General features: G+C 42.8%; 1 protein-coding gene and 1 long non-coding RNA gene across 4 annotated transcripts in view; both read left to right on the top strand.

Moving 5' to 3' along the window:
- The window catches only part of LOC121068688, a 41,920-nt gene extending 39,249 nt beyond the window's left edge, over positions 1-2,671 (top strand). The window contains exon 3 of the long non-coding RNA XR_005819033.1: positions 1,473-2,671. This is a non-coding gene — a long non-coding RNA (uncharacterized LOC121068688). The remainder of the gene's footprint in view (positions 1-1,472) is intronic.
- A 992-nt stretch (positions 2,672-3,663) lies between these two features.
- HHAT (hedgehog acyltransferase) overlaps positions 3,664-14,247 on the top strand; it is a 165,393-nt gene continuing 154,809 nt past the window's right edge. For all 3 annotated transcript variants that reach the window (XM_040554067.1, XM_040554068.1, XM_040554069.1), the window contains exons 1-6: positions 3,664-3,833; positions 4,091-4,239; positions 5,848-5,915; positions 8,326-8,439; positions 8,605-8,799; positions 12,612-12,824. In XM_040554067.1, the coding sequence (XP_040410001.1) occupies positions 4,119-4,239; positions 5,848-5,915; positions 8,326-8,439; positions 8,605-8,799; positions 12,612-12,824 (711 nt within the window). In that variant the 5' untranslated portion in view covers positions 3,664-3,833; positions 4,091-4,118. The remainder of the gene's footprint in view (positions 3,834-4,090; positions 4,240-5,847; positions 5,916-8,325; positions 8,440-8,604; positions 8,800-12,611; positions 12,825-14,247) is intronic.

Below are 14,247 nucleotides of genomic sequence, written 5' to 3' on the forward strand. Positions count from 1 at the left end.
GCAAGCTGTGCAGGGACTGCTAAGTAAGACTCAAGCATGATCAAGGTAGCACAGCTGAACTTCATCCCAGCTACAGTAACTGTACCTGAGCAAACACTACATCCCGGTGAGAGCAAGGACTCAGCTTACAGTTCTGCTTTCGCTGGAGGCAGGACTAGGTAATGAGGAATGAAATCCCTTGAAGGCTCTGACCAGGAGCTATGATTTTCAGGGCTTAGGTTTATCAAGGCATGTGGTGTGTTTATGAGGAAACCTCTGAGATGTTCAGCGTGAATCCAATGGTGAACTGCTTAGTTACAATATTGTATTAATTTGCTGTATTTTTCCATAAGTAATCTTATGAATCCCCAGTCAGAAGCATGATGGTAATTTTCCAGCCATAAAGCATGAAACAAGTTCTTGAAGATGCAAGGGATTCATTAAAAAGAAACCAGGAAAATGATTTTATCTGTGTGCACAGAAACACTGACTTCGTGATTGCAAGGATCTCTTTATAAATAATGTCTGCATATATGTTGCTAAAAGCGATGGAAAAAAAAACACTCTTTGCATTTCCAAGTTTGGAGGCTAGGAGTCAGAGGAGAGAGAAACCTGTAAAGAGGGGACTATCTGCAAGACTATAGTGTAATGTTTCCTTTTCACAAAGCCAAGCAAAACAAGACAAAAAAGGGCTAACTTACGTGTTTTCTCCCTAGAATTCGTAACTTCATGCCTGAGATCTCTTGAGGGAGGGTTCGCATTAACCCCACTTTTGTTGTATTTAACTTGGCTATTTAAGACTCACTTGGCTCTTTTTGTAAATACCACACCTTTTATATTTCTGACTTTCCCCATTTTTAATACTGCTGTTTTGCTACAGGGAGATTTCTTGTCACACTTGTTATTTCTTTTGAACATATGTGGCTAATCCTTCTGTATGCTGCTGAGCTTCTAATATGCAGACTCTCAGTAGATGCTGGTTGTGTCCCGTCATTAAGATGTTGGGTGCATGGGGTATTACCATATGATTTACAGAGGATGAATGAAAACAAGAGGCTCAGCTCAATGCTGTGATATATAAACCTACAAGGGTAAGTTCTAGGGCACAGCTTGTAATTCTCAGGTGGAATTTATATTCAGAAAAACAAGAACCCCAGTGATTTAGCCTGCATGAGGACTCTACTGCTGAATTCATAAACACTCACTCTGACTTCTTAATTTCATTCTAAAAAATTACAACTTGAAAAGAGGGTTTTCTCAAAAACCGGAGCTTTGGTTTACTTTTTTTTCAGGAACAGAATGCCTAATTTTCCACCTCATTGTCTTTTACTCCCCCACCCTGTCCCTTCACCATGGTCATGAAGAGGCCCTAGTAATTAACTGTTCTACAAGGAGCTCACCTCTGAAAAACCTCCACAGAAAGTCAATAGTAAGGGCCCTGTTAAAAGATCTGCTCTCTCTCCTTCTTAATTCTGGATTTTTTTTTGCTTTAGCTTCTGATGATCACATCTACAGTGGCATCACATAAGAAAGGGAGACTCAAAGAGCATTTGAACTTCATAGTTAAAAATCAACACTTCAAACTCAAGTGCATATATCAGCTTCAGAAGAAACGGAAATAAAAAAGGTGACGAGGACGTGTACTAAAGATGGGCTCTCTCTTATAGTGAGGCCTTGACAGATCTGCAGGAGGGTTGGCACTACACCTCTCATTAAGATGACAGCAGTCAGCCTTCCTGCTGACTCCCAGTCCTGAAGAGGGACGTGGATCTCTTTGGCAGGTTGTTACCTCTGTACCCTGTAGTCCTTCTCGCAGTGAGTAGGAGTGGTAAAAAACCTCAAGCAGAAATGACACCCGGAGTTTGTCTTCCTTAAGTCCCAGGGAAGCACCTCCACCATCGTTCTGCCCAAACTGGGTTGCCGCGTTTTGACTTTGGAGAAACCTGCACAGCATCAAACCACTTTCTTCATAAAAGGCAGCGTGCCTTGGGGGGGCTGACAGGCCTTTGCAGGTGCTTAGATGCAGGTCAAGAGACTTTTAAAAAACTTCATATTCTTGTTGATCAAATTGTAAGTGGGGCTTTCTGGTATCACTTTTTAAGGTTTTGGCTTTCTAGTTCATCAACTGCCTGTCACTGACTACCGCAACAGCAGGATTCTCTTCTTATTCATGCCATCCAAAACTGTAAGGGCTGTGTCGGTATGTAGCTCATGCCAGCTATGTTCAACAGCTTAGTTTACAGCTAGTCTTGCAAAGTCATTCATTGAGATTCTTCTCACATTTTACTATATAAAATCCGTTGAATAAATGTGGAAAGAAAAAAAAATCTCATCTAATTTAGAAGTCCAGACAGGAAAATCTTCCAGATGGGACCATTGTCAGAGTTTGTTGGTGTTCTTGCTCAATTAGCTTGGCAGTGAACTTTATGAAAGCAGAGCTGCTTACACGGTCACAGAATATGCATGGCCCCCTAGATGTCACCGCATAACTAATTAAAAATATGTCATTTTCAATGTAACCTGATGTACAAGATGTAGCCTCTTCCCATTTTAAAGTGGCAAAACCGCTTCTACGCACATACAGTTTGTATTATGCAGCCATCTAGAGGGCCTTCTCTCTGTACTGACTTCATGCTGTTGAAGAGAAACCACAAAACTGTAGGAAAATATAAGCTTTACTGACCCTTAGTGGCCAGAACTGCTACAATACTGTGGGAATTTTTAATAAGTTTAACAGTGGTGGTGTTCTGGTGCTGTTATGTAAATGTTGTTATATTTTGGGGGGGAACTGGGGTTGTTTAGTCTGGAGAAGAGGAGGCTCAGGGGAGACCCCATTGCTCTCTACAACTACCTGAAAGGAAGCTGTGGGGAGCTGGGGGTTGGCCTCTTCTCCCAGGTAACTAGTGATAGGACTGGAGGGAATGGCCTCAAGTTGCATCAGGGGAGGTTCGGGTTGGAAATGAGGAGACATTTCTTCTCAGAAAGAGCAGTCAGGTGTTGGGACGGGTTGCCCAGGGAGGTGGTGGAGTCACCGTCCCTGGGGGTGTTTAAGGAAAGGTTGGATGTGGTGCTTAGGGACACGGTTTAGTGGGTGACATTGGTGGTAGGGGGATGGTTGGACCAGATGATCTTGGAGGTCTCTTCCGACCTTAATGATTCTGTGATTCTAAGTGGGCAACACAGACAATTCCACAGGAACAGCTGACTCCTGCTGAGAGGTGACAGGTAGGACAGGGATATAAAATGCCACCTGAAATTGGAGATAGATGCTTTACATCCCTAAAGGCATCTCAGCCAGAAAGGGGAGCAAAAGTAGGTGAAAGCCATGGGCCAGGAAAGCGGTCTTGTGGCAGTGACTCGGGCAATGTTCACCATACATCTATTGCATATTTCATGCTCGAAGAAGACGATGTTTCAGTGACTGAGTTATGTGATGACGAGAGGTGTAGCGCTCTAATGAACAGAGAAGCGGCGAGACACGAGCAGCATCCTCCCAAGCACCATCCCCAGAACGAAGCCGTTCTCAGACCACCTCATTTCACCGACAGCCCCCCTTCTCCCCGATCCCCCCCGTCCTCCCAGAGCCCCCTGGGGGCTCCCTGGGCTCATCCAGCCCGCGGCGGGGAGCCCAGGCCCCGCTCCGGGTGCCTCCAGCGGCCGGTCCCAGGGCGGAGCCGCAGCCCCGGAGCCGGAAACGCGGCGGGGCCGGTGCAGGCCGAGGTGTCCGCTCCGCCGCCCGGCGGCCGGCAGCGGGGGCACAGGGACCGGGACGGGGACGGGGAAAGGGGTAGGGGGAGGGCCGCCGGGCTCCTCGGAGCTGCCCCCGAGGTGCTGCCGCCCCGGCCCCTCAGCAGGTAGGGGAGCGGCTGCCGGGGCGCGGGGCTATGCGAGATGGCTGCGGGCGTGCCGCCGGCCGTGTGCCCCGCCTGCGGGCACGCGTGGAGACCCGTGAGGCAAACCCAAACCCTCGTGGGGAGGTGCTGCCGTGCTCCACGGAGGGCTCTGTCCGCCCGGAGCGCTCGCAGCATGCCGGTGGGTGTGCAGAGCACTGCGGAGGTCCCGGATGCCGAGCTGCCTCGCACCCGTCATTGTTTTCCTTGCTGTTTTCAAGGGCTTACTGCGGAGCTGCCGTCGGGGCGATGGACGGCGGCGCGGCTCCGGGGCTGGTGATGCTGCCGGCGTGGGAAATGGCCGCCTACCTGTTCCTTACGGTTGGCTCCCACTTCTATTCTTTCTATGAAGTGCACCGAGTTTCTCAAAGTAAGTCTGCGGTGCCGGTGGCCTCACGTCTCCTGTGTTTCTGGCCCGTGGCTCAGCGTGGTTTGTCTGCACTGTTAGTTTCTTCCGCGCTCCAAAAAGCATCAGCGCTTTTTCAGGCAGTAAGCTGGCAACATGAAAGTAACCGCTAGCGAGGTGCCCGCTCTGCCAGGGGTTTGGTTCTAAGGCACATGAAGAGTTTGTGCTTAAAGCGCTGGGAATGCCCTCGGTGATGGTACCTTGGCACTCAGCTGTCAAAACAGAAATGACGGACGCCTTTGAAGCTCAGGCTTTCTTAGGAAAAGGGGTTGTTGGGCGCTTTTCCCTTCATTTTGTAGGTGGTGGCTTTATTCTTTGTTTTCCCCTCAAGAGCAGTGAGACCGCGCTAAAGCAAATTTTAGTACACGTGGTTGAGTTTAAGACAGTGAGGGGTCCTGTAAAATTCAGAGATGTGTGTGTGCGTGGCAGAAGGGAACGACACATGGAGGCTCGGTAAGGACAAAACCTCTGTTAGAAGGGGCGGTGGAGGTGAATGAGCCCCGTTTCTGGCTGGGATCCAGGAGCTGCTGACCTTGGGTGCACAATTTAAGACCTTGCTCCTGTGGCTGTGATGCACAGTGTGGGCTGTGTGCCTCCCAGTGCGTCACATTCGTATCTTAATGGTAACAAAGTGGATATTACATAATTCAGAATAACACCTAGTTAGAGAATTGTGTACTGCATCGTGCTAGGTTTTAATTAGCAAGGTGTTTTGTGCTAACTAACCTTGCTGCCTTCCAACTGTGCAAGTTAGTGGCAGTAAAGCCAGAAATGCACTCCCACCGAAGTGGGCAAGTACTTGATAAATGCACACTGGGGTACGCATACGTTTTTGCAGAACCTTACCCGTGAAGAAGTCAAAATGCTTTGTTGAAGCTGACTCCTGAGGCTTGTTCACTGAAAAGCTTTACTACACGCTTTTTGTAAGTTGCCTTCACGTCTCGCATCTCCCTTTTCCACTAGAGGGAGATACCAAACAGTCCTAAAAGATAAGGAATTGTGATTATTATAGGTCCTGTGGGTTAAATGACTCAAGCTCAGCTTTCTGTTGCATCTATCTATTCTGCTTATTATTTTGGATTACTTATTGTTTTAAATTAATATTGCTTTTATCCAAGATGATAACTGTTCAGCTTAGAGGTGAGGAGGCACTGGGGAAACTTAGGCAAGTGTATAAATACCTGATGGGCGGGGATGAGGAAAAGGGAACCAGAAAATGCTTCTTTAAGTGCATATTAGGGTTAATTCCCCCTGTTGTGGTGAATACGTGCAGGGTCTAGTGGTCGAGGCTGTTCAGCATTCATTATCCAAAGGCTCAGGATGAGCAGAGATCAAAGTCTAGGATCTGGCTATAGAAGGCCTCTTGTTTGTGCCTACTGGGGAGGAGGAAATGGTGCTGGCTTCACGTCAGAGTTCCTTCCTTGCAGACATCTCCTCTTCCCCAGATCTAAGCGTCCACATCTGTGAAGAAGATGAGGGGAATTTGTTGCTATTTAGAAGCCGAGTGCCCTGTTGCTGACCCTTGCTTTTCTTAGGATTATGTCATTAGTGAAGATTTATTATTCTTTGCAGAGTATGAAGGTGAAATTGACAGAAACTTTGGACTGGAACAAGGGACTCTGTTTTGGGGCCTTAAAAAGGTAGGATTAATGAATGTTACCAGCACTTTTTATTTTGTTGATTTGCTGCAAGCTTCTGTCCTTGCAGTTCCTTAAAGTCCTCCTTGTGGTAAGTTGATGGTGTTGAGTAGTGCTTTGCTGAGAGGTAGAGATCATAGAACAATTTACTGTGCTCCTTATTGGGCTGTTCTTTCCTGTGATGGTACCTTGTAAGGAAACTTTACTTCTGTGTTTTGATGTTGTTTCTGTTTTGTTGACACATTTCTCTCCCTCCGTAGCCAAACTCCCATAGACTCCAGAGTCCAAAGCTCTGTGAAGAACAAGAGAAAAAACTCAAAGCATAGGCACTGTGTATTTTTTTAATATACAAATAAGCAGATAAGTGCCTCCAAGATGAGAGATACCACGGTACTTAATCTGCTTTTTCTAATGTTCTACTCTTTGTGGGATCAAGCAGGTTTATTTTTCTTGGAGGGGTGGAGTGATATAACATAAGCACTGTTAGTTTCTTGTTTCCAGCACACTTTCCTCTGTGACCTAGGCTAACCTGAACTACCTTTCAATAACATGGAAATAATGCTAACAAAACAGCTCCAAAAGTGCCTTATGCTCACCAGAGGTACAAATTTAGCCTCAGAAATTCATAGTAACTTTACAGATTTTCACAGTCATAGTTAATTTCCTTTGTTTATTTCTAATGAGGAAAAAGATTTGCCAGGCATATCTAGATTTAAGCACCATAATGGCAGTTTTTTTCTGGTTGCTGGTCTGAGTGTTTCTCATTAGTTATATCACTTAATAATCTCCTGTGCTGCTACTTGGCCTTCACAGCTTTGATCATCCTTTACATTTCCTCCAGCCTGTTTTCCATTTTTCATATCATTTGGTTGTTTGGGTAATGTGTAACATCAGTGAACAATAGTTGCACCGTTGATTGACCTGTAGTCCCCCATAGAGGAGAACAGATTTTGAAGCATTAATGTTTAAAGAAACAAGTTTTTGTTTTAAGGCAAACTAAATCCCAGATAACACAGCCCACTTCTTTTTGAAGAAAACTAACCATGCAACTAATTTTGAAGGTGATTTAAATGAAGCCAAGAATGCATATCTGTGGAATTATTTTGCTATTTAGGCCCACCGTTACCATTGGTATGGGCCCCTCTACAGGTGCTTTCAAGAAAGCCGTAAAATATTCTGGAGATTGGAAGCATATGAGATGCTGAAATTAGGCCTAGTCATGCAGGCAGCTGTGTGTGTTTGTGAGTCCTAACTTTTAGCAGGGAAATGGGGGCTGCCAGCTGATCCGTTTTATGTAGTTTAAAATGACATTTGCATGTTTCAGGAGTTTCAAGCTGACCTGGCTTCACCTGGTCACAATTAAGCTTTATGGAAACACTGAGTAAAAATTCTCTTAGAGCAAGGTGTCATTTCATCCAAACTGTAAGTTTGCCAAGCTAGTTTCCTTATCCCTCAGAAAAGTGTAGGTACACACGTATGGCAGTCAGGACTTGGTTTCACTTTCACCTTTTCTTACCTGAAAGTCTATCGATTGCCCTCTCTTACTTCTGGGAATAGAAATAGTGGTTGGTACTCCATATTCCTTCATGCTGTCCAGACTGGATAGCATGATGAATTGGTATGGTTGCATGTGATTTGCCTACACTTGTAACCAGGCAGGGTTTCCTTGGCACCATCCTACTTATTTTTGTTTGCAGCTGCTTTGCCTTGCCTACATTTCTGTGAAATCAGGCCATCTCAAAAGCAACCGTGAGGAGTGTGTGGGCCATGTGCTTACCTCCGGCTTAGAGCATGTCTTGGTTGTGTTGTTTTCAATAGGTTTCAGCAAAAGAAAGTGTTCAGGCAAATGCTGAAGGTGCCTAGCACTCATTTTTCCTCCTCATAACCTGCTAATGAGCCTGCAGCAGCACAAGGAAACTTTGGATTAATTCATCCAGTGATCTGGAGCCTGTCCTGCAGAAAGAAGTGGAATATGTAGCTCTCTGTCATGGGAATGCTTAAGAGCTTATGTGCTTTGAAATTGACTTGGGGTCTGAGCCATCTGCAACCTTGTATTTGTCAGTGGCAGTGTTTTCATGCTGCACCTGGGGCCCTGCAGGCTCCTGCTGGTGTCAGCTTTGTGTGCAGGTGGGGCAGGTATCAGCTCCATTTAGTGCACTTCTTGTTCTGTGCTGGCAGTGCCCCTCTGCTCTTCTGCTTCTTTCTGTGGATTTCAGGGCATTTGAAGGCAAAACAGAGTTGTTGGAGCTCACCACTGTAAATAATCAGACATGATTGCTTAAACAAAAAATCCGCAGTTACTGAGTTCTGAGGTATTGGATAATGGACCTCGTATGTTACTGAGACATTTCATTGACCTTTAAGAATATGGCTTTGTGGTTAGGCATATTTATCATTTCTCTTGTATGCCCAGGATTCCCTGGACTTTGAGTGGAGCTACTGGGTTGAATGGGGAAGGGAACGTATACTGTTGCTTCTGGCTGGTCATCTGCTGGTATCGCAAATGTGCAGGCTCTTCGTGGAGAAGGTATGTATGTATTTAATTCAGTGGTGAATTTCTGTGTGTTTTAGTTAGCTATGGGAATGGTAGGCCTGGCACTCTACTATGTATAGAACGGTACGCTTATTTTTTTGCTTTAGAAATAAAGTTTAAAAATCGTTCATTGTTCTTTTTCTTTTTTTTTCCTAACAGTATAAACCGTGGTGCTTGATGGTGTATGGAATGGCTGCCTGCTGGTTTTTATTAGGAATCAAGGGCTTTGCGGTCATCTTGTTATATGCAGCTATTTCATTTGCTGTGGCTCAGTTTCAGATATCGCTCCTGACGTGGATGTGCTCTCTTGTCCTGTTATCCACTTTACACATACCAGCTGTGGAAGAAGCCAAGGTAATTTCAGAAGCATGAATTAAGCATCAAATTAATTACAGTGTTATTTGTTGTTATGGTAGCCATCTTTTAGACCAACTACTGTCCCTTCAGTTGGTGGAAACAGAGGTTGGCTTGAAAACGTTCAGGAAGTATAACTGCTTATGGATCACGTGAGAGCTTCTAAGTTATAAATGTGGATACGTCCATAAGCATGATGAGCCCTCACTTTAGTGGGCTCTCTAGTGTGGATTTGGGTGTTTTTTCAAGGCATAAAGTGAAAGGTAGCTCGCTACAATAACACATAACCTGATTCATAACGGTGCGTGTGACTGAAGTCACGGTTACTGCTCTTTGGTCTTTTAGATAACAGCTGACACAATCAGGTTAAATTCAGTGTACTGTACACGCTAGCCTGCTTACACACATCTTCTAAAGCTTTGGCTATACTTCTTTGAAGCTGCCATCTCTAGCTCTTGCGTTTGTCAGGCATATCTTTGTTCCCTCCTTTCTCTTTGTTCTATATTGATGCTGCAGATCCTGCAAGACTCTCAAACAGCAAACGAGAGGAGTGAAATTGGTGGTGGTCTGATGCTTGAGAAATGCCTGTGCGGTTTTTCTGAGGGAGGACTACCAGCGTAATCTTGGTAGCTGGAACGACTTTAGGCTATGATCAGGCATAGAATTTTGGCTGATGATGAGAAAAAAGCACAGCATCAATTATACAGTGCGTAAACTCTGTAGTACGCACCTAGATTAAGAGAGGTTTTCAGAAACAGGAATTGGGATGTTGCAGCCGTGCCTGTGAATACATTTTCACAGCACAAGCATATACTAGCACCTTGCTGTGAGGTTGGCGACTGGAGATGAAAACAAAATGTGAGCCTTGCTCTAATTCATATGAATTTGGTAAATTGAAAATGTGTGAATAAATCAAAGACCTTAACTGAATTTTTGGTGGTTCTTCTTTTGAAAAGAAGTGGTGACAAGACATTTGTTCAGTGTCAGTGGCCTGACTCCCGAGTCTTGTTTTCCTTCACTGCCACAGAGGCATGTTTTCACACTCTGTGACTTCCAGCCTGTGTTCAGAAAATAAATGACTGTCCCTGTATCAATTATTAAATACAGGATAACTGAGAAAGAAATGGGAGACAGGTTTACACTTCTCTCTTCCTATCTTACCTACTGATTGGTCTTTCTTTTTCTGAATATTGTTGCCAAAGTATTTTTCTCAGGCTTCTTTCTCTCTCTTTTGGTCAGACCCAGCAGCACATGAGATTATCCTTTGTTATTTAAGTATGTAGTGGAAACTGGAGTTAAGATCTGGGGCAAATGTGTTCTTTCATTAATAGCCTGTAGATGTTATTAGAAAGTGATATGGATTTCTCCCCCACACCTGGTTTATAGAGCTGGCAATCCATGCTACAGAGTGGTATCCACATGGTTGTGGCTTGAGGATACCGCTAGGAAAGCTGATGAACAAGCCTTTGTTGTTTATTTGGGGTAGTCTTTGTATCTACTGTAAACATCTCTATCTATTGCCCAGACATTGGCAACGTCCCTGTTTGCTGATACAGTTTTTGGAAAGATTCTGTTCAGTATTTTGAACGTTAGGTTGCATCTTGGATAGTAGAAGACAGCACTTGCGTTCCTTAAAAGCAAAGTCTGCTGCTGAGGCATTACTCAAAAGCCAATTCAAACTTGTTGGTAACTTGCATGAAACGAAATACCGAATACCTTGCAGGAATTAAATACCGTATCTTCTAAATGTTAAATTATTTGTACTTACTCTGAGGGAATTGATATGTGACTTTGGAAGGACTGACTTCACAAGGATACTGAAGACTGTGCAAGCAATACAGAATTACATCCCAATTCTTTTATTAAGCCATGTGCTCTTGATGTAAGTTTTTTCATCCTGACAGAAGGAATAGTTTGGAATTCTACAGTCACAGCAGCAGGTCAAAATTTCGCTTGACAATATGGATACTACACTGGACATGCATTTTAAATGGTCCTCTCTTTCACCTTCCTTTGAAGCATATTGCTGAGTGACCCACATGTTGTTACTTTTCCACTCTTATGAATTATTTTTGTTTCTGGCTATTTTTTCTTGTTCTCTTTTACTTGGTTTGTGGTTTGGAGTAAAATCCTGGAGATTTGGAAGGACTGTTGTGACACAAATAAGGTGTTTCCCTTCCTTTTCCACTCCAAATGCTGATGGCTGTTAGTGGAAGTCTTCCAAATACTTACCAACTGTTTCTGCTTGCTTTTTGTTGCTGTTACTCAGATCCATGCCCGTTTTGTATAAGACTATTTTTGTTTGTGCTATTGCTAACTACTTGCGTATGGTGGGATCTGCTTCATTTTGCTATGGATGAACTTGTGTCCCTTTAATTTCTTTTGTGTCAGACTTCTTTAAATTTCTCAGATGCCTGTGAGACTGAGACACCAACACATCCTCCTCTGTTCTGTCCATTGAGAGTAGTGCTGTACATAACATCCACATGATTAATCATTTGGAAAACCCACAGATATTTTTCTGTATTCCTGTTGGTCTGCTCATTAAGATTTCAATTTGAAAAATCCACTTCACCCCAGTGCTGGGGTTTGGATTTGAGATCTGGATTTCTGATGCTTCTTGAAATGTGGTTTGGCCTCGCCACACTTAATTGTAATTTATGGGTAGTTGTGGACATTCCTCTCAGTCATGCTGATCAGTGCATTGAGATGAAATTATGTGCCTTAATGTGGAAGAATTACCCCATGGGGATGGAGCATGATAAATACCATGCTAGTCCTCTAGTAAACGTATTTCTTCTTTGTTAGAGGTATAATCATACCAATTTAAAGTGCTGATTTTTGGGGTTCATACCCAGGAGTTGCTCAGTCAAGACTGACAGGATCTTAACTGGTGTCTGCAGGCTTCTACATGGAAATGAAGACTGTTGCTCTGACACTTTCATTTATACCAAAAAGTTGCTTGCTCGCTACTGTTTGGTGCAAACTCAGTTATCCTGTTTCACTAATGCTTTTGGCAATACAGATTTTAGAAAAAACGCTTCTTAGTTGTGTAGAAATGTCATTCTTGCATTTATTTGAACTAAGAGAAAAAAACTAGGAATACGTTGTAAGGTTTGTTCTAATTTTGAGGGGGTAGGAAGATGGGCTGGTAGGGTCTTTTCATGTGGTATAGATAGATTTTTGTCTCACTGAGAGATGAAAGGGCTTCTCAAGCCCACTGCAATACAAATATAATCAGACAAATTTGCTGATGTTTTTTTGTGATGGGTGTGTATCAACGTACGTATATAAAAATATATATATTTTTTTTGTTGTTGAAAATGTGTGACAGGGAATATCATAAACATGACAAAGGGTCAGAAAAATCTTCCTAGCCTTGGGCTTCCTAGTGAGTGTTTCAATCTCTTGAGATCTGAATTGCAGCCTTGGCTTCAGTCCTAGTAGCTCTTTAGTTATCAATACGATTGCCAGCTATTTTGGATACTCTATTACTGGACAGAACCTGAGGGGGGAAAAATGGCACTGCTGTGAGAAAAGCTCTCCTAATTTCACAGTTCTTCAAAACGTACTACAGTTTGGAATTAAGCTGTTATAATTTTCTGCCCTCAGCAGCTCGTTCAGCAGACAGTGCTCACTCTTCAGATGTTAGCGATGTTCACTTCAGACGTTCATTCTGGCCTCTGTTAGCTTTTTAGTTGCTTTCTGCTGCCAGTGACCTGAAAAGTCAGGGTCTTGACTGGTAACATTGTCTTGCAATTTTAAAACCATAGCACTGCACCATTATGAGCTGACTTTGTATTGTCTTACAGAGAAAGTGGTACGACACTGAAAATGAGTATTATCTGCTTCTTTTCACGGTGTCTGTCCGTTGCCTCTTCTACACAAGTTTCAGCCTGGAATACTGCTGGCATGAACCTGCCCAGAAATCATCACATTCGTTCCTGTGGATGCTGGCATATGTGTTTTACTATCCCTTGTTCCACAATGGACCCCTTATGAACTTTGATGAATTTAGTAAGCAGGTAAGAGTATTTTTAAGACCACGCAGTTACAGACTTCCAGTGCATCCGTCTGAGTCAAATTTGACTAAGAAATATTGAAGAAAATGGTGATCTCTTTTCAGCTGCCAAGTCTAGACACAGAACCTAAAGCTTATTAGAAGTAGGTTAGATGTGAAGGGTTTTTTCATATTGTTTTTTCATATTTTGGGAGATTTTAATAATGATCATGAGGAAAATTTTAGGTAGACGACAATTCTTTCACCCTTGAAATAATATGAAGAGATATTTCATACCTTGAGATACTTTTTTATAGTGTATTTCAAAAGGTAGGTTGCAGATGACTCCGAGTTTATATTTATTTTCTAGTTACATTTTTGACAAAATGGATGTTGATGAGACTTCGATAGAGAAGGTGTCCCATTAGGGACATTAGTATGTATTCGTCCCTTTCTTGGCAAGTGTTGAAGTAAGCTGCTTGCAAAAGGGAAGGCTGTGCATGGAAACAAATCTTAAGTCTTTGTGTTTATGTGCCAACCATGAAATAATAGTGAATTCGTATGAGGGTGATAATTAACATTGAGAATATGTTTGGTTGGTTGATGGAAAAAATGTCAAAATAAGCGTTTATATCTAGTGATTGGGTGGAGAGAGGTTGATTGGACTCCAGTGTTAGGGAGAAGGTAGAAAGAAACAAAATAGTTGCTGAAAGCTGACAGTAATCTTCTCTATTAGACTCTTTCCTTTGGAAATAAATATTTTTCTTTCAACTAGTTACTTCAAAAAAAAAAACCTACAGAAAAGATGTTTTCATGTGTGTTGTAGCTTCCATAAAAATGTATCTGTAACTAATTCTATAATACTTTTCTTGTTATTTAAATGATTTCACTTTCTGTGTAGTCTTTAGATAATTAGGATAGTTTGGCCGTCTAAAATAATATTCCTCATAATTTTGATAATATCGAATAATATTATGGGAACGTGAAGACTGGACAGTTTGGAGTGAATCACTGAGAATGTGATAGTGTCCTGCATGCCAACTTGAAGACAGCCCTCCCTTCCCTACCAGTTTAGAAGCTGAAATTCTTCTACCCTAGGATATATTTTTTTTTGTCTGACACTTTATTGCTTTTCTTGTTTTCTTGCACACTTAAGCAAGCAATGAAATAACCATCAATGATGTTTATAGCTAACATTTGGGTAAAGTGGATGAGTGGATGGTTTAAACTGAAACAGGAGTTTTATGGTTTGTATATAGATGTCTGTGTATTGCTTCTGTTTATTTTTGGAAAGTTTCTGTTGAAACTGTAACAAATAAAGACTTGGGTTTATGAAAGCGAAAACTGAGATTATAGTAAGCACAAGTGGCAGGTCTGATACTCATTTGTATTCAATAGCTCTGGAAAATGCAAGGCTAAATTCTGTTATCCTGGACAAGACGTAGAAA

Source organism: Cygnus olor, chromosome 3 (assembly GCF_009769625.2).
Source record: "Cygnus olor isolate bCygOlo1 chromosome 3, bCygOlo1.pri.v2, whole genome shotgun sequence".
In the NCBI taxonomy this organism is placed as follows: domain Eukaryota; kingdom Metazoa; phylum Chordata; class Aves; order Anseriformes; family Anatidae; genus Cygnus; species Cygnus olor.